Below are 27,223 nucleotides of genomic sequence, written 5' to 3' on the forward strand. Positions count from 1 at the left end.
GTCAATAAGTATACGAAACAATAGATTGAACCACAATAAGCAAAAAGTGCTTACTGTATTATTTTCATATTTGAAACAAAATTTCATTTGCCAAACCTCCACGTCAGTGTACAGCAGCAAATGACATATAAGCTCTCAGTCAGAGAGCGGGCGACAAAAAGCTGGCTGCAGTTGTCAGGGAAACGGCGGTTATGAAAAGAGAATTCCTTTTCGTCATTTTTTTGATGGAACCCGGAGTTTTATCAAGCTAACTGATTAACCCCCCAAAAAAATTAAAAGCTTTCAACAGGTAATAGAGTATTCGCGTGAGTTTACAGACCCTGACGCAAACTGGTTCGCCGGGCAAATATAGAAAAGATGTGAGAGCTGGAAATTACTGCTTTACACTTTCAGATAATTGAAACTTGATGCTGATGTTCCTTGCTACTCAAGACTATAGACTAATCATTTTGTTAATGGCATATGGCATGTGACACATGACAAGCTTTCACATGAAGTGAAGGCTTAGTTTGTTTCATCAAAAAAACCCTCAAAGATTCAGAACTTTTAAGTGAACGAAGAGGAATAATGATCCTTTGCTAATTATTTATGCATGTATCATACCTAATTGACACCCCCGAGGTTTGAAAGAAATCGCTCTCTTTCTCCGAAGAACAGCGAAAGTTAAAATAAGAAAGCTATACTTAAAGCTAAAAGAGCATTAATCAATTTGACAAAGGTGGTCTTCTGGGATATTTCCTTTTTGACCTAACTCATCGACAGATGCACTTCCAGATGAAGTTTAAGACGTCTTAGGAGCATCAAGTGTTTGATTTAATGTGACAGGTAGGTTCAATATTTTATCAAAAGAGCCTCTTTATTTACAGAATGAGCATGTGTTTTTATTTTGATAATGCATCCTGCCCTTCAGACAGCTTAAAAGAGTTAGGATAACGCGTGGAAATTCTCACACTTCGAAGATGCAGATTTTAGCGCTGTTCATGCTAGTGTCCACACTGCAACATCAAGGTAATTTGTTTCATTCACTGTTAGCATAGTTCAGTTCGTACTGGTTTAGCTTTGTGGAAAGGCCACTAAATATGATTTCTTCTATATTTTTTGTTAAGGGTTAGATATAAATAGCTTTTAGAGGCCAGGGAGTAGTGCAGAATAAAGATTCTCGGGAGTTCTAGTTTGCAGATCGGCAAGTTTTTAATTTTGTAGGTGGAAATATTTGCGTTTCGAGTGGACTTAAATTTCTGCTGCAATAAAACTTCGACGATGATCTGGTATGAAGCAAGACATAAACTATGATGTAAACTTGCTATTTTTAAGTTTTCTCCCATATCGAGTTACTTACGAGGCCGCAAGACGTTCAATGAACACAACTGGAAATTCCAGGTTAATTCATCCGTTTACAAAGAACACGAGTTAACGGTTAACTGGAGCAGGGAGTTTTCTTACTGAGGACTGACTATGAGTCAGTAGAAACTGTTGCAGCGCTTTGTTTTGCGTTTTGTTTTTTCGGGCGGGGACTTATTTTGTGGAAAGTATCTGTTCATTTATATGTATATATCTAGCTGTCAACCTATATCTATCACAAATAAACAGTTTCCATTCGCTTTGATTAAGGGCTAACGCTCGAAACGTCAGCTTTGAAACTCTTTACGATGGCCAATTTACGTTATCAACTCAGTTGATAACACCAAATTCTCTTGTTATAATCTCCCACCGACGCAAAACTTCTCTCTAGAAACTTACCCCCTCTGTTACAAAGAAATATCAACAAAAACTGAAACCCTCAAAAATTGCGACGGCCAATTTACGGTATCAACTCAGTTGATAATACCAAATTACCTAATTTCCATTTTAATCAAAAACCGGCCCGAAGATTGATTAATATCAATTCGTCTTTCTTTTAGAGGAGAAGAATTGATAGAAAGTTGGCCAAGTAACGTTAGGAATCGTCATGTTAGCATATTTACGATTTTCCAGATGAATTTTATTGGTGCATGAATGAAGATTGAAGATAAAGAAAGAAAAGAAATATGACAATCGAAAGAGGAAAGTTCTTGGGAGATTTCAAAACTGTTCTACGCCGATTGCATCGAATTCTACACCTTATATCCAAACAAAGTTTATAAAACTCGGATTTCGTTTTAGGTATCAGTAAATACAAAGCAAAGCCGTTTATTTTTTAGAGACAAAATCCGAATTTGCATTTTAACTTAAAGAATTAGTTTCCGATTTCAGTTGGACTTACGCAGTTCTGACAACCCGGAACATTTTTAGTCCGAGATCACACTCGAATTTAAGACAAGCGATGATTATTTGAAAAGATAATTGTATAAAAAAAAATATGATTCAATTACCGGTGAGTTAGAAGAGCTTGCCCCGCAGCGCAAATGCGATTGGCCCAAAATCATCGCCGAACGCCCTTAATGTTTTGTTGACCGGAAAGTTCTTCTAACTGCCAAGAAACTTGCCGTGGGGCTAATTTAAAAATTAGAAATATTATCATCGCTTTTCATAACACTTCCGGACGATTTTAAGGACCACAAAGGGGGAATATTTGGTAAAAAAGAACTTGTCGCAATGCAAGACCGTGGAGATTCAAGAAAAATTATGACACATTAATGTAGCTTCTACTTTCGCATGGATGAAATAGGTCGTTGTATAGATCTGGTTATCACCTCTTCCACAGTTAGGGAAATTATAAATGCATCAACAGTTAACGGGGTATATATAAAATAAAATATTTTCCTTTTAAAAACCCGGACTGGTGGGAGGCAAACCTGTTGGTTTATTTGCAAATCGAACTCAAGACGGGCAGGAAAAATTTAACCGAGTGATAGGTTCTAACGGTGCTTAGATATCTTCTTGGTCAGTTTTTGTGGGTTAAAACTTTTTCATTGTAAATAACCGAATTCTATAGTTTTAACTGGCTTTTAACGAAAACACAATAGCTTGTTAAGGTGAGCTTGCCACGCGTTTTACCAAACGGGGTCAATTTTAGGTCTGCTCCAAAAAAAAACCAGAATCCTTGTCTTATATCTAGTGTGTTTCAGACGGGTTTGGAGAAACGATCTCTGCTAACACGAATCGGCCTCGAAGCAAAGCAAATCCTTTGGAAATCATCATATAGTCGTTAATCTGTTTCTTACACAACTTCACATGAGAAAACAGTAGAGAACTGGAGATTCTTCAAATGTGAACAATAAATAAAGACGCGCGACGTAACCAGGTAATTCACTAAAAGTTTGCTTGAAACCATCTAAAATACAAATAACCTAGTGAAAAAACGACATCGATTGTTGCAGTTTTAGGATACTCGCCCCATCATTTTTACATGCATCTCGTCGTAAACCTTGGCGATCGATTGGTCCTTTGGTGTACTGAACAAGATTTGAGTCAGCTTCAAGGGAGTGTTATCCTAACCTGGGAGAAAAGCTACAAGACCATACCAGCAGATGATCCACGACTGAATACGATAGCAAATGGCACTTTAGAACTCAACGATGTACAAAGAGAGGACGGGGGGATCTACCGTTGCACTGTCAAAGCGGGAGAGTTTCAAAGTATAAACACCACGTACCTTTTCGTCAGAGGTAGGCTTTCGTGGTGCTTTATTGTACAGTGAAGCCTGAATCTAGTGGACCACTTCTTACCCTCCCCTCCCCCTTCCCTTCCCCTCCCATCCGATTCCTCTTCCCCCCCCCCCCGGTTTTTAATCCGACCAGACCTTTTCTTTAACGTCTTAACTTATTCTATTAACATAATTACGGTTTATAGTAAATGAACGACATGAAATTGTTTTCTCTCACGACAGACACTTACAAACATCCCAACCCCACTTCCAATAAGATGTCTCCTCTACAAACACAGGTATGAGTTTTTATGAAGATATGAAGTCTTCTCAGTAATGCCAAAGAACACAGTTGAAATGAAAGAACGCTTATGTGGTCTTTAAAAAAAAAGGAACAACGACTACATTCTTGGCTTCGAACATTTAAGGATTTCACATAACATTTCGAAGGTTGACGGTGTAACATGAAATTCTAGAACAAATATATTCTGAGGCCGGGGAGGCGAAAGTGACCGAAAACTCAACCAACTTGGAGGAGAAAACTCCCTGTTAATGGTTCGAAGCAACACATACAGACAAATTATTGACAACAGAGGGTCACGATCCCACAACCCTAGAGTTAAAACAAAAAGAAAGCTTAACCCTTTAACTCCCAAGAGTGACCAAGACAGAATTTCTCCTTACAATATCAATACAATATCAAGTAGACAAGTGTAGAGAATAAAGAAAAATTATCAATTTGGGGATTACTAGTTGATCCAGTATCAAATTCTCCGACCTAACATCACAATAATTGTATGGCAGACAGTCAGGAGAATTACTAATGAGACCTTGGGAGTGAAAGTAACGTGACTTTGAATATATCAGAAAGTTGCTCGGAAGGTATTCATTGGGAAGTTTTTCTTTCGTTTGTAAGCCGGTTTTTCTTTGTATATTTTCCCTTATACTCTCAATTGGAGAGTGGTCAATTACTGTGGTAGTTAAAACACTTCATATTTTAACTTAACAATACACGCGACGAGTACATTTCTCACCAGATTGAGGCCATGTTGAGTGGTAACCACTCCATCGACGTAACCACGGTCATTACACAATTTGTCACCTTGACAAGGCCTGGAAACGAGCAAAGACTCGACGCAAAAGAACTGTCTACATCCGTGGACATACTTGAACTACTGGTAACATACAATTCCCTGCAAAACAACGGGGCTTTTACCAAACCCGCTGACCGACGGAACATCTTGGTGGCAGGGAGCAATTTACTAGACGAAGAGAATACTCAAACATGGCTACAAATACAAAGGGTATTGAGACCAAAGATAGATATCGATGATGTCACTTTTAGTGGTCTAGACAAGCTCCTTCGCCCTGTTTAAATGTTTGTCCGTCTTTTATCGACAAAGTTTTGTTGCCTCGATTTGAATCTAGGTGTGACGTCACCGATGGCGTCAGAGTTTCCTTTCTATCAACATGGATATCTGATTTTTTTCTCTCTAGAATCACGAAAACGTCACCGATGTTCTTTTAGAAACAATGGATGAGTTTGCCTCTCAAATAAGCAGTCAGCTGGGCAGTTCAATCAATTCCACTTCATTTGTCCTCTCATCAAGAAACATTGGCATCAGAGTCGATCGAGTTGACACAATCCAAATGGTTAGTCTCCCAAGTCTCACTCATAGAGCGTTACAATTATTGGGACATGACCAACCAGACCGGTTGATATTTAGCTACACAGGAAATTTCAATTAGCACCCAAAATGTCAAAAAGCATCCTTTACTTCGCAATCTTGCACATAAGAAAACATAACAATTTTCTCGCGTGATTTGAATTGTAATGTTTCGGTCCCTTTTCTTTCTTCCCTCTTTTTTCGTCTCTATAAGCTCCGCTGACAATTTTCTTTCTTCCATCTCGTGGTTGCACTCTCTAAATGCACTAATCCAAAAGAATAAGATTTGTAGTGTCTCACTCCTCTCCCAGAGGAGTTTATCCGTAAGCCTAGATTTCGAGTACTAGGGCCCAGTTTTCCGGAGCCGGGGACCGCAAAGGCTGATCATGCAACACAGAATAACCTTGAAACTTAACGCGATGATTGATTGTATGCGTAATAGCGTCCAAAATTAACACCATTTCCTTTTCAGCAACCTCGGTTAAGTGAGTAAACTCACTTGACTTTCGACTTATTTCTCAGCTCGCCGTCGATTTCTCCCAATATGGGGCATCCGTCCTGTTTCCTGGTTCAGTGTTCGCCAATAGGTCCACAAACATAGTAGCAGTCGTTGCCTACAATTCACTGCACAATTTTTTTAGACTTGAAAGAGAGGCATCCGATAATGAACTGGAAAAAAGGCCAGAGACCTCGAGAATCATTTCCGCTAAAATCATCCCTCATCCAACGAGTCCTCTGAGAGTACCATTCAAACTGGTTTTTGATCACAACAACAAGGTGTAAGAAAGTTATATCAGTTAGTTAGTCCATGTTGTTAACAATTGTTGTCAACGTGATGTTGCCTGTGCAGTCCTTTGATTGGATTTTAACAAATACTCTGTTGTTTTTTAACAATATATTTTACTTGTAATCACTTCTTTAATTTAATTGTGAGCACATTCCTTTGCAGTAATTTAGACCCCACAAAAATTTTTAAGTGTCTCGGGGGCACGGTTCAGAAAAAGCGTCCAAGCTTGAATTTTGCAGGCATCTTTTCCTGCAAGTTCTTTTCGAGTGGTTCACTTGCGAGGATTATTTTCTTATTTTACGTTATGTTTCTTCGTCTACTTCACTTTTATCCCTCAATGGCAATCGGAGAAACACTGACCTCTTTGAAATAAATCAAAAGCCAGTCAAACCATTATTGGTTGTAAACTAAGGAAAAAAACATTTAGGCTGCATTATTGTATTTCTTAACAGCGGTTGTTCGAAGAAAGGATAAAGCGTTCCACCTTGTAAATCTCCGTTAGCAAAACAATACACTATCCACAAGATAGCAATTTATGCGTCCTTAATTGACATTTCACGCTTCCAAAAAACCCAGTGTGAGGTTTTCTTAACCATCGACAATTTTGTGGTTTAGTATACGATCGTATTACCTTGTTTTTACCGTGCAGGGCGGTGATTTGATTGGACAATGCGTCTTCTGGGAGATCGGCCAGTCGCACCGAACGTGGCAAACACGTGGATGTATGCGCGTGGATCATGAGTCAAACGCGCGTTCAACCACGTGTGAATGTGACCACCTGACGATTTTTTCAGTTTTGTTGAACAACGAGCCGGTAAGAAGTACTGAAATTCCATTTTGTCATTTCTTTCTATCTTGGACAAAATTACATTGCCTCATACTTCTTTATATTGCCAAGACATACGAGATAAAAAGGCTTTTCTTTCTTTAAAAGGAAAACGCTCCAGTCATTTTTTTAGACCCCAAGAAAATCTATGTTTTAGGTCACAAAATATTTTTTGGATTTTATCGGGCATAACAGGACTTTTCACTTTCGTTTTTTAGATAGATGGCGGTGAGCAGCATCAACCTTACTTAGGGTATATTTCCACAACAGGCTGCGCGTGCTCTCTGCTGTTTCTTCTGCTGACCTTTGCCGTGATCATATTGTACTGGAAACGAGTAAAGAGCGCCCGTACTATAATTTTATTGAACCTGTGTGTAGCTATTGCTGCCTCCTGTCTTTTTATTATCCTAGCTGATCACGCACGAAGGCCTAAGGTAACAAACTGGAACCTACTTCCTAGTGACATTCATCAAGGATATTGTGCAATTATGATGGATTAGTGATAATAAGCTGTACACGCATTTTTATTGGATCTTACTTATGTTCTATTGGAAGACAAACACGTTGTTTACATCACCGTAACAAAATTTTGCTAGTTATTATATAAAACGAATAGATTCCTTGTTGCCGTGGGTCCGTACAGTAATTGTTTACAGAAGATTTTAAAATGTTCATGAAATGAAAATTTGCATGAAAAGAACATCTTTCTTTTTCTCCAAACTTTCCACCTGATTCAGATCCAAATGAACGAGCACTGCCGCAGGTAATTACTGTTAAATGGCTTGGCTTCCATGTAATTCTGATCACTCTGGTCTCACCAAATAATATCCACTTAATCGAGAGGCGGTGACCACATGCACACCAGACAAAACAATCAGCAAAGCCCTGATCGTCCGAGTAGAAACCAGTACAACCAACGCACCAGCAATAAATTTAAGGAGGAGTTTAATTTCCTGACAACTCGACCGAACTCTTCTATTTACGCGCCATTGCCAGTGGTTTCTAAGTAAAGTATTACGAACATAATACATCAAGAACGGAACCACTAATTACAAAACTGGAAGTAACATAGGAAATACTGATAACATAAGTAATCATAACCATTACAATTTTCTCAAATGTGGTTGGTGCATCAGCTGCTTTATATTTCCCCTAATCACTCTGGACAGTTGAAATCGGACAGTGTAATCAAACAGTCGGCTGTAATCGGATACTTGTAGTGAGACAGTTGAAGCAGCCAATCATACTAAGTCCACTCAGCTAAATCCACCAATCACAGAGTTGATCACAATAACCATAGCAACAACCACTTATCTTGAAAAGAAAACTAGAAAATTTCTAAACTTTTGTCGTAGACATTGTCCCTACTGGAGATGTTTGTCCTACATGTATGTTTTTTTTTCGGAAATTGTAATTGTTGTGATAAATTGGTAACAGGACTTCGCATCGTTCAATTCTGTCTGTAATCATACTCGTAATTCACAAATCGGACTCCCGCTTCGCAGTTGTCCGATTTTGTTAATCACTCGTACGATTACAGACCGAATTGGACTCCACTCTGTCCTATTACCAATATAAATACGGGACACTCGACGAAAGAGAAATTTACTTGAAGATTTTGGAATACGGCTGACATAAGAACGTACTTGCGATTAAATTTCAACTCGAGCTCACACCCTTTTTATTTTCATGATCCACGCTCAAGTTAAACTTATATGAATAACCGCGCGGACTGGGGCTAGGAGGGGGATTGGTTTCTACACCCAGGTTGTGCTCAATTCTGAATTTTTGCTCGCTAGATCGTGCGGCCCACTTTATGCGGTCGGGAAATTCCACATCATTTGAAAACCAGACCTAATGATACTTTCTCGCTTTAGGTATTATGCACCATCACGGCCACATTTCTCCATTACTTCCTGTTGTCTGTGTTTTCGTGGATGCTGTGTCATGGAGTTATCTTGTACTTCCTAATCATAAAAGTGGAGACTCGAGAAACTCTTGAACCAAAGATGAAATGGCTCTACGCATTAGGATGGGGTAGGAGAAAATAAATGTCATTCCACTACTTGTAACTACGGTTAAGTGTCGCCTCACTTTTTCCAAATTTTATTGTTGTTCCAGGCTCCCCTCTATCAATAGTCGCTGTTTCTCTCATAGTTACTGGTACTGAAGTTAACGCAGCGAATAATTGCTGGCTGACTACGAAGCACGGAGTCATTTATTGGGCGTTTGCCGCTCCAGTCGCAACAGTTGTAACTGTGAGTACATTCTTTCAATTAATGGCCGCCAGGTACGCGGTCAATTTGTTTGGACGCGAACTAGAAAATATTGGTCAGATATGAACATGGTGAAGTAGAAACTTATTTTCAAACCTAGAGGAATAATGTAAAACGACAAACTATCTCTTCTGAAATGAATAGTGTATTATTATCGATTGAGTTAGGTCGGACTTGATGGGAAATATATAGGGGTCCTTACGGTTCATCTGATGATGTTTCTTGTAATAGTAACACTCTGAAAATAACACCCATAGCACCCACAACCATTAGCTCATAGCGCTTTACAACACTTTGCTGGGGACTTTGTCCAGGTTGCATTGACCATGGCCTCCATTTCGTAATCAAGACCAGAATACCACGCGGGAGTTCGAAGCTCTACAACCTTAGCTACGTAGGCAGGGAAAATTCTGGTAGAAAAAAAATTAAACTAAGAGATGGGATAATGGAAGATACTTTCAAGGAAAGTTTAGCAGCGAGCGTCGACGAAAGTGTTCGAGCCAATTTTCTTGACTCCCTTTCAATTAAATCCAACGCATCCACGCCATCTCTTAGGAATATTTTCCTCTCAAATAGGCTTTTTGCATTTGTGTTTACTGAAGTATGTGCTGTTTGTTAGTGTTACCTTTGGCTGAAAAAAATGTCTCCCTGATTTAACCACGACATTAATGATCTTGCTTACCTTTTTTTATTGAGATTTTAAAATCAAAAAAAGAAATTTATTCGATAAAACAAATATCTTATATTCCTTGCTATGTTTTTTCCCTTTTTCAGATCAATTCAATCTTGTTAATTTTCTTGCTGCGCCAAATAAACAGAGCTGCACAATTTAAAGCCAGCATGTCACATGCCAGGCCATGCGCCAAGCAGGTGAAGGCCTGGTTACGACGAACTGCAATGCTGCTGCCAGTCCTGGGAGTCACGTGGTTATTTGGCTTTCTGACGTTCATTTCCTCTGCAGTTGTGTTTCATTATCTGTTCACCATCTTGAACTCACTTCAGGGATTTTTCATATTCGTCACTTTTTGCATTCTAGATGATGCAGTAAGTCTTTTGTGACTGTGTTTTAAGTAGTATACTTTCGTTTTTTTATTGGGTACAAAATTTAACAAATTGTTCTTAATTCTTGTCGTATCAAACTCCTAATTTGTTAGCTATTTTATAAATCTGCTTAAGATATATGCCTCTGTATCAGATATCTTAAGGGAATATTTAAAATCATCTTGACTGACCGTATGGAATAACGAATACGTCTCTTTCCTGTAGAGGTGCAGGGAAACTGTTGTCCCCAGTAACTACAAAGTTATCGGTTCACAGAGGGGAGAACTTTGTTTCGGCGGGGGAGAGTGGGGTACAAATCCTTCGAAACATTTATCCCTTTCCTCTTATTCAGTGTTGGTAACAAGGAATTTGGACCACCTGCAAAAATGCGTCCCCTCAGTAATCTTTGTATCTTTGGGAGAAGTCCTCTTTTACTCGTGGATATACGAAGCATATGATGGAGTTATATTGGGATTCCATTTGTAAATTTCGTGGCGTTAGCGCGCCCTTATGAGTCTAAGGAGAGTATGCATCTCATCAAAGATACCAAACCGATTGTTAATCTCTTCTTCCAGGTTAAGGAGACGTTAATTGGTACATTATGTAAGCGGAACGCCGTGTCGTCTAAAGAACAGTCAACGTTGAACTCCAAGAACGCTGTGCGAAGCATCTCTGTCACACGAATTCAAACAGGTGATGAAGTATAAGAACGCATTTTAATTCAGTATTGATTGCACTGAAGACCAAAAAAAAAATCACAATGGCCAATCAAAACGAGGCAAGTATGGCAAGGGACACGGTCAAGAAAAATTCAAGGTAAAACAAGCAAATTTCCTGAAGCGCGAGAAAATGCACGTGAACAGGTCGCGATTCGCGGTTTATCTGATTGGTCTATTAAAAGGGTGACGCGAGTCGTCTGGAGCTAATCACAGAGCGAAAGAAACATTGACAAAGCTGTAACTAAAATTTTGAAGAGTTTCAGATAAATTTCCGTTTTGTGCGTTAATGGAACAGAGTAAAAATAACCTAAATTCAATTTTTTTAGTTCACAAACATGTTTTAGTCGACACTCCTGTGTCTTCTTCAGTTAAAAGTGTTTGTTGTACAACTTAATTTAACTCAACAGTTACGTCCCAACGATTTCGTTCGCTAAACGACGTCATAAAGAAACTTCATGCGCACTACATATGATAGACATCATCATCAAGACTAACGACGTCAGAAATATTTATAACGTCATGAACTTAACGACGTCATAATTACTGTTTTTATAAGGGTCATTGACGACAGTTTATAGGATCAACAATACACGGGTTCGTTTCCATGGAGACAATAAGAGACTCTTTTCCCATCCCTTTTTTTTCCAGCGTATTTCAAATTTAAAATCCTGCACGTAATTTTGTGACGTAACTGATATTGGGCAACCATTAAGAAAAATTCAGGTTGAACACGAAGATTTGCCACTGAAGATAACGTAGATATGTCGGAACATTCGTTTGGTCGCATTTTCGGAATTACACTTCTGCACAGGACACTCGTGACAGTGCTGATCCTGGCATTTTCCAAACCGGGCGACATGCATTGTTTCATGATATAGCCGAGTAATCTAGGAGATCTGTTGTTCAATTTCTCGCAAGGTTCCAGGACTCAGATTTTTTTTTCTTATGCGCCTGCGAAAATTTTTAACATATTCCTTTATTACTGAAACTTTTTTTTTCATTAAGGCCTGCGAAGATCGCTATAGTTAATTTTTTTTTCTGTTTTTGTGTGTTACGCCAGTTTATTGGTTGACCTCATCGTCTTTTTGTTTCCATATTCCATTATTTTTTACAGTTCAAAATGCAAGAACTACAGCTGCAAATCAACACGGAGGAACATACAACTTTTCCAGCGATACTGAGCAATCGAAAGTATCAGGACCAAAAATGCAGACATGGATTGTAGCTGATATAAAATGAGATGACTGATTCTGTGAGAGAGAAATTTAAAGAGGCCCTGCTATCAAGGTTGCCTATGGCGTTACCCCGTCGTTTGATCACGGCAGCCGTTTTAGTCTTAGATCCTGATAATAGGAGAAAATGAGTGAGGATGATTTTTCCCCTACGATCATGATATTAGTACTTTTTTTTTGGAACATTTTTTTAACATAATTTTTGTTATTATGTATTCTTAGAGCTACGAGGCTGGCTAAAACAATCAAATACAGAAATATTAGACTAGGTGACTGTAGAGTAAGGGGCCACTAAGCCCGACAAGACCTACGGGTAAAATGTTTGTTCCTACTCTACACCCAGCCACTCTTATGCAGATAGGTTCGGCCCACGAGTCAGGACAAAGGAGCAAAACAAAATACAGCAGAAGCGTGTGAACACTAAGAACAATGTTCGCGCGCGGCAAAAGGCACTGGGAACGAGGCAAGCGCGCGCCGAGATGTACTCATTATGACCGCACAATCATAATCATAAGATTAACATGTCCGACGAGTTCAGTCATCAAACTTACAGTGGCTCACTTTTACATAAGATCACCTCATAATTGCAGGCTCCTGGGAAGTGAGGGCACCAAGTGAACTGAAATGGCAAGTTTACAATAACTGTGTTCACCTACTTCTTCCCTTTAGTCTTGTAAATTAGATACATTATTGGTAAGGCGATTGTCAATTGCTTGTTTCCTTTGTTTATTTTCTTCCTGCTACGACGCCCTCTTCCTCAGCTTTATCTTATGAAAGCCAGCGTTTTCGTATTTTTAAAGTAACCACACGGATGAAATTTTCCTGAGGTGCTGACAAGCAGGATTTGTTTAACAATCTTGAGCTTCTACCGTTGGTGATCATTTTCTTTCTTCTTGTGACCTCTATGTGTGATTTTGTGGGGTGATGTTGTAAGGAGAAACTAGATGCTGGTCACTCTCGGGGGTCAAAGGGTTAAATAACAGTATAAACTACATATCAACCACTTCAGCGAGTTTGACACGTCAATAACTACAGACCAAAAATACACGGTACCACATATAGAATTTTATTGGTAGCTTATTGTACCGTCATTTGCTCTCTAATTGTATTACATTAATAACTATTTCTCTACGTATTACTCATGATCTGTTTTAATTTCATTTAACTTCCCAATCCTGCAGTGAAATAACTCTAGCCTTGGTGGCAATTATTGTTGACATCACTCGCCAAGCTTCTCTAGAACAGCTAACTCAGTTATTCATCTGCCCTCCCATGAAGGTTGCCTTCCTAAATGCATACTCATCAGAGTGGAGCGAAACTCACAAATCCCTGACGGTGCGGAAAAAAAAAACACAACTGACAAAATGAAACATGAAAAGAATCGTAAGAAAAAAAAGTCTTTCTGGAAGTTGAAACCTTAAGGACAAAAAAGAAATTGGCATGTAGAGCAAAAAGTTACGACAGAAATATAACTAGTTCAGTAACATTAAATTTCACTACTGAAGTTCCAGACTAAAGAAGGCTAGGGTCCACGTAACATAAAAAGGGAACTGCCTTTTGGAATGAAAGTCTCGGTGGTTTAAAAAACATGGACAATAATAATTAAACTAGACTTGAAAAAAAAATTACAAACTAACAAAACTACAGGAAAAAAATTTGGTGTGAGTTTCTCCTCTCTTATCATATACGTCGTTCAGCAATGCTGTTGCCATTAATGGGAGTCACGTGGTTGTCTGGCTTTCTGACGTTCATTTCCTCTACAGTTGTTTTTCATTACATTTTTACCATACTGAATTCGCTACAAGGATTCTTTATCTTTTTTAATGTTTGTGTCCTAGAAGATACGGTAAGCTGTAACCATCTGCTGTAATTTAAAAATGCTTGAAGCTGAAATTCAATAATTATAAGTTAGGTGAAAGTATGCTTTGGTGTTTTAGGTCGTTTTAGTCAATGAAATTCTTCAAACTTTCCTCCAGTTCAGAGATTCTATAGTCAAAACATTGTGTGAGTGGAATGGTAAATGTCCTTGATTCCTGTAAAGACTAAATCTTTGGAACTGATTTCTATTGAAAAAAAAAAAGTCATCAGAAAGCATACCTGTATGTTTTGCACCGTTGGAATGAATCAACTTCTTTCTACTCTCTCCATAGTTCAGAGAATCTATGGTTATTACGTTGTGTAAGCACACCAAGGAAAACTCTGACCGGTACCTGAATAAACACGCAATAAGATCCACTCCTACACAAATACAAATTGCAGGTTGGTAATGATTTTCCTTGCCATCAAATTTAATTTTTTTCTATTCTATATGAAGAAAATTCTCGATTTTAGCTGGTTGAGAATAAACATTTTTTCCTTTGGTGGCTCGAATGCTGCTAATAACGCGCTAAAGAATTTATGGTTTTCGCCTGTGGGAGGGGTGAGAAGGGTGAAGGACACGAGTCTTAGTAACTTATTCCATAGGCGGCTGCCGGTAGTAGTATAGGCTGCTGTACCATATGGCAAAACCCAAACACGAGAGCATGCTCGCACTAAACATAAGGCGGTGAGAGGTCTTACAGGCGGCAGTAGACCGCTAATAACCGACTCTTATTGAAACTCCTGTTAGGAAGGACTCTTTTTTTCCAGGTCCTCCAATGTATCGTTCTCCTTTTGTAACTGTTTGACTGCACCAGTGTGGTATTCACCTCTCAAGTTTTCATATCAAATGTTCATATCGTTATGCTCCTGTAACTGATGGCATCAGTGTAGTAGTTACCTAACTTGCACATTTCTCAAAACTTCTTTCGGTTTCTTCTTTTATCCTTTCTACAAGAGGAAATTTTTCATAAAAATTGTGTAAACGGAAGTTGAAAAGAAACGAGTTTCCCTGTGCGTACGTTCTAGGTTTCTAAATCTTGTAGTCTTAGGAAACCTTGGTAATAAAATAGGGTTCAGCTGGCTTTTATTTTTCATTATAGATGCTAGCAGAGCTAAAATTTCGTTCTGGGCGTCGAGCAAATAACAAATACTGAGTTCCCGTCGGTAATCTTACTCCAAATTGATATATTCTGCGAATTACTTTTGTCTGAAGTGAGATGCAATGATTCTAACAGTGTAAGGGGTGCATTATCTGTTTTCACTCTGACCAGTTCCAGCTCCAGTATTTTCCTCCAATTAGCAATCTTGTCTCTGCGGGTTGATATTGTTGAATTGTTGTTCAATAAGTGCCTCGAAACCAGCTTTTAACCGCGTGCTCCTTTTCGCCTAATCAGTAGGAAGGATTAGAGATGTTAATCAAGGGGTCCTGTCGGTGAGGCCGCTTTGATTTCGCAAATAGCATATTCTTTGTCATCGTAGCGTTGTGACAATGATAGACATAATCGATGTCTTTGGCTCCTGATCGCATTTCTGAGACTGACATTTTTTGTTATGTACAGGATATTGGTGTTAATATATCAGAGTCTAAATTCTTTCTCCTTAGCGTCTTCAGGGATTAGGAATCTTTTTCCATCCATACTTGACCATTTGCGTCAACAGTTCCTTCCAGCAAGTCTCTAGTTTTCGTACACAATCTGCATTTATATACCAGGCTTGTGCTCTTCACAAGAGGCGGAATTGAGCACATGCTTGCATTACAGGATCATTTGCTCTTATCAACTGAGTTAGTAATATAACTTGGCCACTGCTAAGAGTATAAAAGCTGACTTTTCGTGCGTTAGCGCTTCGTTACTGATCTTCCCATTTGCTGATGTTTCTACTTCTGATTCACTTTGCAGTTTCTAAAGACAAAAAGATTAATGTTAGTCAACAAGAAGGATTTGATGACCTCGCAAACAACAAGGACTCAAAGAGACTCAAAATTAAACGGCAGAATTGGATGACAACCAGTCGTCTTTAGCAGAAGAGACGACAGATCTATATGTTTTAGAATCAGAATAGATACAAAGGAAAGTTATGCGTTGGACGAAAACTGATTAACCCCCGAAAAAAAAAAGAAAAGCTTTTAACAGATAACAGAGTATTACAGTGAGTTTACAGACCCTGACGTAAACTGGTTCGCCGGGCAAATATAGAAAAGATCTGAGAGCTGGAAATTACTGCTTTACACTTTCAGATAATTGAAACTTGATGCTGATGTTCCTTGCTACTCAAGACTATAGACCAATCATTTTGTCAATGGCATATGGCATGTGACATACGACAAGCTTCACACGAAATGAAGGCTTAGTTTGTTTCATCAAAAAAACCATCAAAGATTCAGAACTTTTAAGTGAACGAAGAGGAATGATAATTCTTTGCTAATTATTTATGCATGTATCATACCTTATTGACACCCCCGAGGTTTGAAAAGAAATCGCTTTCTATCTCGGAAGAACAGCGAAAGTTAGAATGTGAAAGCTATACTTAAAGATAAAAGGGCATTAATCAATTTGACAAAGGTGGTCTTCTGGGATATTTCCTTTTTGACTTAACCCATCGACAGATGCACTTCCAGATGAAGTTGAAGACGTCTTAGGAGTATCAAGTGTTTAATTTAATGTGACAACTAAGTTCAATATTTTGTTAAAAGAGCCCCTTTGTTTACAGAATGAGCATATGTTTTCATTTCGATAATGCATCCTGCCCCTCAGACAGCTTAAAAGAGTTAGGATAACGCGTGGAAATTCTCACACTTCAAAGATGCAGATTTTAGCACTGTTCACGCTGGTATCCACACTGCAACATCAAGGTAATTTGCTTCATTCATTGTTAGCATAGTTCAGTTCGTTTTGATTTAGCTTTGAGGAAAGACCACAAAAGACGATTTCTTCTTCATTTTTGGTCAAGGGTTAACATAGCACTAATATAAATAGCTTTTAGAGGGAATAGCACAGAATAAAAATTCTTTGGAGTTTGTTTGCGGAATGGCAAGTTTTTGAATTTTGAGGCTAGAAATTTTTGAGTTTCGAGTTGACTTAATTAAAATTTCTGCTGCGATGAAACTTCGGCGATGATCTGGTCATGAAGCAAAACATAAAATATGATGCAAACTTGATATTTTTAAGTTTCCCCTACATTGAGTTACTTACGAGGCCGCATCAACTGAAAATTCCACAAGTTCACGGTTGACTGGAATAGGGAGTTATTCTTTTTGTTTTTTTTTTAACTGAAGACTGACTGAGAGTCAGTAGCAACCGTTAAGGCGCTTTGTTTTGCGTTTTGTTTTTTTCGAGTGGAAGCTTACTTTGTGGAAAGTATATATTCATTTGTATGTATATATCGAGCTGTCAACCTATATCTATCGTAAATAAACAGTTTCCATTAGCTCTGATTAAGGGTTTGAAACTCTTTACGGTGGCCAATTGACGTTATCAACATAGTTGATAGTACCAAATTACCTTATTATACTTTCCCACCGACGCAACACCACAGGTTCTCTACAAACTTACCCCCTCTATTACAAAGAAATATTTTAAAAAAACTGAAACCCGCAAAAATTGAAACTCTTTACGACGGCCAATTTACGGTACCAACTCAGTTGATAATACCAAATTACCTAATTTCCATCTTAATCAAAAGCTGAAGATTGATTAATATCAATTCGTCTTTCTTTTAGAGATGAAGAATTGATAGAAAGCTGGTCAAGCAACATTAGGAATCGTCACGTTATCATATTTACGATTTCCTGATAAATTTTCTTGGTGCATGAATGAAGATTGAAGATAAAGAAAGAAAAGAAATATGGCAGTCAAAATAGGAAAGTTTTGCAGATTTCAAAACTGTTCTACACCGATTGCATCGAATTCTACACCTTATATCCAAGCAAAGTTTGTAAAACTCGGATTTCATTTTAGGTATTAGTAAATACCAAGCAAAGTCGCAAATATTTAAGAGACAAACTCCGAACTTGCATTTTAACTTAAAGAGTTAGTCTCCAAATTCAGCTGGACTTACGCAGTTTGACAACCGGAAAATTTGAGGCCGTGACCACGCTCGAATTTAAGACATGCGATGATTATTTGAAATAGTAATTGTGTAATAAAAAAAAAATGATTCAATTACCGGTGAGTTGGAAGAGCTTGCCTAAAGGCGCAAATGCGATTGGCCCAAAATCATCGCCGAGCACCCTTAATGTTTTGTTGACCGGAAAGTTCTTCTAACTGTCAAGAAACTTGTCGGGGGCTTAAAATAAAATCAGAAATATTGTCATCACTTTTCATAACACTTCCGAACGACTTTAAGAACCACAAAGGGGGAATGTTTGGCAAAGAAGAACTTGTCGCAATGCAAGACTGTAGAGATTAAAGATAAATGATCACACATTAATGTAGCTTTAGCTTTCGCTTCCACAATTAGGGAGACTATAAATGTATCAATAATTAACGGGGTATGTATGAAATAAAATAATTTTCTTTTAAAAACCCAGACCGGTGGGAGCCAAACCTTTTCGTTTATCTACAAATCGTAGTCAAGACGGGCAGGAAAAATTTAATTAAGCGACAGGTTATAGCGGTGCTTAGATACCTTCATGGTCAGTTTTTGTAGGTGAAAACTTTCTCATTGCAAATAACCGAATTCTACAGTTTTAACTGGCTTTTTACGCAAATACATTAGCTTGTTGAGGTGAGCTTGCTACGCATTTTTCTAAACGGGGTCAATTTTAAGGCTGCTCGAAAAAAACGAGAATCCTTTTCGTATATCTACTGTTCCTGACAGGTTTGGGGAAACGATCTCTGGTAACACGGATCGATCTCAATGCAAAGAAAATCCTTTGGAAATCATCATATGCTCGTTAATCTGTTTCTTACACAATTTCACGTGAGAAAAACAGTAAAGAACCGGAGATTCTTTAAATGTGAGCAGCAAATCACAACGCGCGACGTAACCAGGCAATTCATTAAAAGTTCGGTTAAAACCGTCTAAAATACATATAACTTACTAAAAATATGACGTTCGATTGTTACAGTTTTAGGATACTCGCCCCATCGTTATTACATGCATCTCGTCGTCAATACTGGCGATCGAGTGGTCCTTTGGTGTACTGATCAAGATTTGAGTGAGCTTCAAGGGAGTGTTAACCTGACCTGGGAAAAAAGTCACAAGACCATACCAGAAGATGATCCACGACTGAATACGATAGCAAATGGCACTTTAGAACTCAAAGATGTACAGAGAGAGGACAGGGGGGTCTACCGTTGCACTGTCGAAGCAAGAACGTTTCAAAGTATAAATATCACGAACCTTAGGGTCAATGGTAGGCTGTCGTTGCTTTATTGTACAGTGAAGCCTGGATCTAGTGGACCACTTCTTCCCCTCCCCTCTCTTTCCCTTTCCCTTCCCCTTCCCCTTCCCCTTCCCCTTCCCCTTCCCCCCCTTTTCAATCCGACCAAACCTTTTCTTTAACCTCTTAACTTATTCTACCAACACAACTGTGGTGTATATTATATGACTGACATCAAATTATTTTCTCTCACGACAGACACTCACAAACATCCTTACCCCACTTTCAACAGAATGTCTCTTCTACAAACACAGGTACGAGTTTATATATCTAAGTCTTCTAAGTGATACCAAAGAAAACTTTTGAGATAAAAGAAATCCTATGTCGTCCTAAAAAAAAAAAGAAGAAATAACGACTACATTCTTGGCTTTGAGCATTCAATGATTTTACAGAACATTTAGAAGGTTGACGGTTAAACATGAAATTCTAGAAAAAAACATTTTCTGAGGCCGTGGAGGCGAAAGTGACCAAAAACTCAACCAACTTGGAGGAGAAAATTCCCTGTTAATGGTTCGAGGCAACACATACAGACTAATTATTTGCTACAGTGGGTCAGGATCCCACAACCCTAGAGTTTAAACTAAAAGAAAGCTTAACCCTTTAACTCCCATCAGTGACCAAGACAGAATCTCTCCTAACAATATCAATACAATATCAAGTGGACAAGTGTAGAGAATAAAAAAATTATCACTCAGGGGTTTACTAGTTGATCCAGTATCAAATTCTCCGATCTTACATCATAATAACTGTATGGCAGAAAGTAAGAAGAATTACCAATAAGATCTTGGGAGTGAAAGTCACGTGACTTTGAATATATCAGAAAGTTGCTCGGAAGGTATTCGTTGCTCGGTTTTTCTTTCGTTTATAAGCCCTTTTTTTGTACATTTTCCCTTACTCTCTCAAGTAGAGAGTGGTCAATTGCTGTGGTAGGTAAAACACTTTACATTTTAACTTAACAATACACTGGACGCTTCACTTACTAAGTACATTTCTCACCAGATTGAGACCATGTTGAGTGGTAACCACTCCATCGACGTAACCACGGTCATTACACAATTTGTCACCTTGACGAAACCTGGAAACAATCAGAAACTCAACGCAGAAGAACTGTCTAAATCCGTGGACATACTTGAACTACTAGTAACATACAATTCCCCGCAGAACAACGGGGCTTTTACCAAACCCGCTGACCGACGGAACATCTTGGTGGCAGGGAGCAATTTACTGGACGAAGAGAATACTCAAACATGGCTACAATTACAAAGGGTATTGAGACTAAAGATAGATGTCACTTTTAAACACTGATCTCCTGAAATATGTTCAGTAACTCTCCCTTGTATTTGATGCATATGTCCTTTAATGCGATAAGCTGAATTATACGAGTATTCAGATTGGTACCTATGATCTATGTGAGAGCGAACGCACAGATGACGTCACTATTAACAACATATTGCTTTTTCATCGAAAGAATAAATAGATTCCATGTGATCTATTACTGAACAGACGCACGGCAACTTGGAATCCATTTGTTAGACAGATACTTGGCAACCACAGAATCTATTTGTTAACTGGAGAAGTTTAGAGAATTTGTTGCAATACCAAGGCTATGTATATATATATGTATCCTGTGGAAGATGAGCTTTGATCTCTTTTCATCATCCTTTTCATTGCACGATGTAAGGAAATAATTATAAGGGATTAACCTCTCCGGGGGTACATGATTTACATCTACTGCTATTAAGAGTCTATGATCCACCTACAGTCTATAATTTTGTATAATTTTCCTTAAGTGGTCTAGACAAGCTCCGAAGCCCTGTTTAAATGTTTTGTCCGTCATTTATTGATAAATTTTTATTGCCTCGAATTGTCTCAGTGTGACGTCACTGATGGCGTTTGAGCTACCCTTTTATCAACATGGATATCTGATTGTTTTCTCTCTAGAATCACGAAAACGTCACCGATGTTCTTTTAGAAACAATGGATGAGTTTGCCTCTCAAATAAGCAGTCAGCTGGGCAGTTCAATCAATTCCACTTCATTTGTCCTCTCATCAAGAAACATTGGCATCAGAGTCGATCGAGTTAACACAATCCAAACGGTTAGTCGCCCAAGTCTCAGTCATAGAGCGTTACTATCATTGGGACATGACCAACCAGACCGGTTGATGTTTTGCTACAAGGAAAATTTCAATCAGCACCCAAAATATCAAAAAGCATCCTTCATTTCATAATCTTGCACACAAGCAAACAAGAGTTTTCTCGCGTGATTTGATTCGCAACGTTTCGGTCCCTTTTCTTTCTTTCCTCTTTTTCGGTCTCCATAAGCTCCTCTGACAATTTTTTCTTCCATTTCGTGGTTACCCTCTGCAAATGCACAAATCCAAAAGAATAAGATTTGTAGTGTGTCTCTCCTCTCCCCGAGGAGTTAATCTGTAAGCCTCGATTTTGAGTACTAGGGCCCAGTTTTCCGGAGCCGGGGACCATAAGGGCTAATCATGCAACACAGAATAACCTTGAAACTCAACGCGATGATTGTGCACGCGTAATAGCGTCCAAAATGAACATCATTCACCGCGTCTACTGCACATAATTCGAGAAATTACTTTTGTATATATTGAATCCTTTTCTTTTCAGTAAACTCGGTTAAGTGAGTAAACTCACTTGACTTTCGACTTATTTCTCAGCTCGCCGTCGATTTCTCCCAATATGGGGCATCCGTCCTGTTTCCTGGTTCAGTGTTCGCCAATAGTTCTACAAACATAGTAGCAGTCGTTGCCTTCAATACACTGCACAATTTTTTCAGACTTAAAAGAGAGGCATCCGATAATGAACAAGAAAAAAGACCAGAGACCTCGAGAATCATTTCCGCTAAAATCATCCCTCGTCCAACGAGTCATCTGAGAGTACCATTCAAACTGATTTTTAATCACAACAACAAGGTATAAGAAAGTTATAACTATATATAAGTTGGTTCGTGCATATTGTTAACAGTTGTGATGTTTCAATGTGATGTTTCCTATGCTGTCCTTTGATTGGATTGCAACAAATACTCTGTAGTTTTTGAACAATATATTTTACATGTAATCACAGTAAGTTAGACCCCAGAAAAATTTTAATCACCCCTAACATGAATCTTCGTGGCTCAGTTGATAGTAACTCACTTGAAGTGTCTCGGCGGCACGGTTCAGAAAAGTGTCTAAGCTTGAATTTCGCAGGCATCTTTCCCTGCAAATTCTTTTCAAGTGGTTCACTTGCGAGGATTATTTTCTTATTTTACGTTATGTTTCTTCGTCTACTTCACTTTTATCCCTCAACGGCAATCGGAGAAACACTGACCTCTTTGAAATAAACCAAAAGCCAGTCAAACCATTATCGGTCGTAAACTAAGGAAAAAACATTTAGCCTGCATTATTATATTTCTCTAACAGCGGTTTTTCGAAGAAAGGATAAGGCGTTCCGCATTGTAAATCTCCGCTAGCGAAACAATACACTATCCACAGGATAGCAATTTATCCGTCCTTAATAGAAATTTCACGCTTCCAAAATCCCAGCGTGAGGTTTTCTTAACCGTCGACAATTTCGTGGTCTAGTATACGATCGTATTACATTGTTTGCAGGGCAGTGATTTGATTGGACAATGCGTCTTCTAGGAGATCGGCCAGTCGCACCGAACGTGGCAAACACGTGGATGCGTGCGCGTGGATCATGAGTCAAACGCGCGTTCAACCACGTGTGAATGTGACCACCTGACGATTTTTTCGGTTTTGTTGAACAACGAGCCGGTAAGAAGTACTGAAATTCCATTTTGTCATTTCTTTCTATCTCGGACAAATAGCATTGCCCATACTTCTTTATATTGCCAAGACATACGACATAAAAAGGCTTTTCTTTCTTTAAAAGGAAAACGCTCCAGTCATTTTTTTAGATCCCAAGAAAATCTATGTTTTAGGTCATAAAATATTTTTTGGATTTTATCAGGCATAACAGGACTTTTCACTTTCGTTTTTTAGATAGATGGCGGTGAGCAGCATCAACCTTACTTAGGATATATTTCCACAACAGGCTGCGCGTGCTCTCTGCTGTTTCTTCTGCTGACCTTTGCCGTGATCATATTGTACTGGAAACGAGTAAAGAGCGCCCGCACTATAATTTTATTGAACCTGTGTGTAGCTATTGCTGCCTCCTGTCTTTTTATCATCCTAGCTGATCACGCACGAAGGCCTAAGGTAACAAACTGGAACCTACTTCCTAGTGACATTCATCAAGGATACTGTGCAATTATGATGGTTTGGTGATAATAAGCTGTACACGCATTTTTTATTGGATCTTAGTTATGTTCTATTGGAAGACAAACACATTGTTTACATCACCGTAACAAAATTTTGCTAGTTATTATATAAAACGAATAGATTCCTTGTTGCCGTGGGTCCGTACAGTAATTGTTTACAGAAGATTTTAAAATGGGCATGAAATGAAAATTTGCATGAAAAGAACATCTTTTTGTTCTCCAAACTTTCCGCCTAATTCAGATCCAAATGAACGAGCACTGCCGCAGGTAATTACTGTTAAATGGCTTGGCTTCCATGTAATTCTGATCACCCTGGTCTCACCAAATAATATCCACTTAATCGAGAGGCGGTGACCACATGCACAATAGACAAAACAATTAGCAAAGCCCTGATCGTCTGAGTAGAAACCAGTACAACCAACGCACCGGCAATAAGTTTAAGAGGAGTTTAATTTCCTGACAACTCGACCGAACTCTTCTATTTACGCGCCATTGCCAGTGGTTTCTAAGTAAAGGATTACGAACATAATACATCAAGAACGGAACCACTTCTTACAAAACTGGAAGTAACATAGGAACTACTGATAACAAGAATGTGTGTAACAGAGGCAATACTAATAACATAAGTAATCATAACCATTGCAATTTCCTCAAATGTGGTTGGTGCATCAGCTGCTTTATATTTCCCCTAATCACTCTGGACAGTTGAAATCGGACAGTGTAATCAAACAGTCGGCCGTAATCGGACACCTGTAGTGAGACAGTTGAAGCAGCCAATCATACTAAGTCCACTCAGCTAAATCCACCAATCACAGAGTTGATCACAATAACCATAGCAACAACCACTTACTTTGAAAAGAAAACTAGAAAATTTCCAAATTTTTGTCATAGACATTGTCCCTACTGGAGATGTTTGTCCTACATGTATTTTTTTATTCGGAAATTGTAATTGTTGTGATAAATTGGTAATAGGACTTCGTATCGTCCAATTCTGTCTGTAATCATACTCGTACTTGACAAATCGGACTCCCGCTTCGCAGTTGTCCGATTTTGTTAATCACTCGTGCGATTACAGACCGAATTGGACTCCACTCTGTCCTATTACCAATATAAATACGGGACACTCGACGAAAGAGAAATTTACTTGAAGATTTTGGAATACGGCTGACATAAGAACGTACTTGCGATTAAATTTCAACTCGAGCTCACACCCTTTTTATTTTCATGATCCACGCTCAAGTTAAACTTATATGAATAACCGCGCGGACTGGGGCTAGGAGGGGGATTGGTTTCTACACCCAGGTTGTGCTCAATTCCGAATTTTTGCTCGCTAGATCGTGCGGCCCACTTTATGCGGTCGGGAAATTCCACATCATTTGAAAACCAGACCTAATGATGTTTTCTCGCCTTAGGTATTATGCACCATCACGGCCACATTTCTCCATTACTTCCTGTTGTCTGTGTTTTCGTGGATGCTGTGTCATGGAGTTATCTTATACTTCCTAATCATAAAAGTGGAAACTCGAGAAACTCTCGAACCAAAGATGAAATGGCTCTACGCATTAGGATGGGGTAGGAGAAAATTAATGTCATTCCACTACGTGTTACTACGGTTAAGTCTCGCCTCACTTTTTCCAAATTTGTTTCGTTCCAGGCTCCCCTCTATCAATAGTCGCTGTTTCTCTCATAGTTACTGGTACCGAAGTTAGTGCAGCGAATAATTGCTGGCTGACTACGAAGCATGGAGTCATTTATTGGGCGTTTGCCGCTCCAGTCGCAACAGTTATAACTGTGAGTACATCCTTTACAATTAATGGCCGGTACACGGTCAATTTGTTTGGACACGAATTAGAAAATCTTGGTCAGACATGAACATGGTGAAGTAGAAACTTATTTTCAAACCTAGAGGAATTATGTAAAACGACAAACTATCTCTTTTGAAATGAACAGTGTATTATTATTGATTGAGTTAAGTCGGACTTGATGGGAAATATATAGGGGTCCTTACGGTTCATCTGATGATGTTTCTTACAGAGTCTCTATCCACAGCTAAATCATGTCAATAATAACAATAAAAATAACACTTATAACATTAATGAAGAATTTCCTCGGTACCACAACCATTAGCTCATAGCGCTCTACAACAGTTTACTGGGGACTTTGTCCAGGTTGCATTGACCATGGCCTCCATTTCGTAGTCAAGACCAGAATACCACGCGGCAGTTCGAAGCTCTACAACCTAAGCTACGTAGGCAGGGAAAATTCTGGGAGAAAAAAATTTAAACTAAGAGATGGGATAATGGAAGATATTTTCAGGAAAGTTTAGCAGTGAGCGTCGACGAAAGTGTTCGAGCCAATTTTCTTGACTCCCTTTCAATTAAATCCAACGCATCCACGCCATCTCTTAAGTATATTTTCCTCTCAAATAGGCTTTTTGCATTTGTGTTCACTGAAGTATGTGCTGTTTGTTAGTGTTACCTTTGGCTGAAAAAATGTATCCCTGATTTAAGCACGTCATTAATGATCTTACTTATCTTTTTTTATTGAGATTTTAAAATCAAAAAAAGAAATTTATTCGATAAAACAAATATCTTATATTCCTTGCTATGTTTTGTTCCCTCTTTCAGATCAATTCAATCTTGTTAATTTTCTTGCTGCGCCAAATAAACAGAGCTGCACAATTTAAAGCCAGCATGTCACATGCCAGGCCATGCGCCAAGCAGGTGAAGGCCTGGTTACGACGAACTGCAATGCTGCTGCCAGTCCTGGGAGTCACGTGGTTATTTGGCTTTCTGACGTTCATTTCCTCTACAGTTGTGTTTCATTATCTGTTCACCATCTTGAACTCACTTCAGGGATTTTTCATATTCGTCACTTTTTGCATTCTAGATGATGCAGTAAGTCTTTTGTGACTGTGTTTTAAGTGGTATATTTTTGGTTTTTCTTGGGTACTAAATTTAATAAGTTGTTCTTAATTCTTGTCGTATTAAACTCCTAATTTGTTTGCTATTTATAAATCTGCTTAAGATATACGCCTCTACATTAGATATCTTAAGGGAAGATTTAAAATCATCTTGACTGACCGCATGGAATAACGAATACATCTTTTTCCTGTAGAGGTGCAGGGAAACTGTTGTCCCCAGCAACTGCAAAGTTATCGGTTCACAGGAGGGAGAACTTTGTTTCGGCGGGGGTAGAGTGGGGTACAAATCCTTCGAAACATTTCTCCCTATCCTCTTATTCAGTGCTGGTAACGAGGAATTTGGACCACCTGCAAAAATGCGTCCCCTCAGTAATCTTTGTATCTTTGGGAGATGTCCTTTTTTACTCGTGGATATACGTAGCATATGATGGAGTTATATTGGGATTCCATTTGTAAATTTCGTGGCGTTAGCGCGCCCTTATGAGTCTAAGGAGAGTATGCATCTCATCAAAGATGCCAAACAATTGTTAATCTCTTCTTCCAGATTAAGGAGATGTTAATTGGTAAATTATGTAAGCGGAACGCTGTGTCATCTAAAGAACATTCAACGTTGAACTCCAAGAACGCTGTGCGAAGCATCTCTGTCACACGAATTCAA

General features: G+C 38.7%; 2 protein-coding genes and 1 pseudogene across 6 annotated transcripts in view; 2 read left to right on the top strand and 1 right to left on the bottom strand.

Annotated features, from left to right (window-relative positions):
* Positions 1-824: 824 nt before the first annotated feature.
* On the top strand, positions 825-13,174 carry LOC113679055 (adhesion G protein-coupled receptor D1). 3 transcript variants are annotated; one of them, XR_016185137.1, is made up of 14 exons: positions 825-1,008; positions 3,300-3,587; positions 3,809-3,864; positions 4,603-4,869; positions 5,063-5,218; positions 5,755-6,009; positions 6,669-6,833; positions 7,064-7,279; positions 8,723-8,882; positions 8,967-9,103; positions 9,896-10,165; positions 10,738-10,855; positions 11,996-12,244; positions 12,704-13,174. XR_016185137.1 is itself a non-coding variant. In XM_089201282.1 (13 exons), the coding sequence occupies exons 1-13, from the start codon at positions 960-962 to the stop codon at positions 12,118-12,120; spliced, it is 2,262 nt and encodes a 753-aa protein (XP_089057408.1). In that variant the 5' UTR covers positions 825-959; the 3' UTR covers positions 12,121-13,174. The 3 variants fall into 3 exon arrangements, 2 of the variants coding, with proteins under 2 accessions (XP_089057408.1, XP_089057409.1); XM_089201282.1 differs by having other exon boundaries at positions 11,996-13,174; XM_089201283.1 differs by lacking the exon at positions 825-1,008 and adding an exon at positions 2,574-3,223 and having other exon boundaries at positions 11,996-13,174.
* The window catches only part of LOC113679056 (APOBEC1 complementation factor), a 29,094-nt gene continuing 15,028 nt past the window's right edge, over positions 13,158-27,223 (bottom strand). For both annotated transcript variants that reach the window (XM_089201285.1, XM_089201287.1), the window contains one exon: positions 13,158-13,442. The gene's annotated coding sequence lies outside the window, so the exon portion shown is untranslated. The remainder of the gene's footprint in view (positions 13,443-27,223) is intronic.
* On the top strand, positions 13,441-26,766 carry LOC149048797 (adhesion G protein-coupled receptor D1-like; annotated as a pseudogene). The gene is made up of 12 exons (XR_016185138.1): positions 13,441-14,372; positions 15,872-16,824; positions 19,042-19,329; positions 19,555-19,610; positions 20,356-20,622; positions 21,298-21,453; positions 22,039-22,293; positions 22,972-23,136; positions 23,365-23,580; positions 25,055-25,214; positions 25,297-25,433; positions 26,270-26,766. The product of XR_016185138.1 is annotated as an adhesion G protein-coupled receptor D1-like (transcript).

This window comes from Pocillopora damicornis, chromosome 3 (genome assembly GCF_964200805.1).
Source record: "Pocillopora damicornis chromosome 3, jaPocDami1.2, whole genome shotgun sequence".
Taxonomy (NCBI): Eukaryota; Metazoa; Cnidaria; class Anthozoa; order Scleractinia; family Pocilloporidae; genus Pocillopora; species Pocillopora damicornis.

Coding starts and splice junctions, on each gene's coding strand:
- LOC113679055 (XM_089201282.1), top strand. CDS start 960: ATGCAGATTTTAGCGCTGTTCATGCTAGTGTCCACACTGCAACATCAA. Junction 3,865..4,602: donor TGTCTCCTCTACAAACACAG/GTATGAGTTTTT, acceptor ATTTCTCACCAG/ATTGAGGCCATGTTGAGTGG. Junction 10,166..10,737: donor TTTGCATTCTAGATGATGCA/GTAAGTCTTTTG, acceptor CTCTTCTTCCAG/GTTAAGGAGACGTTAATTGG.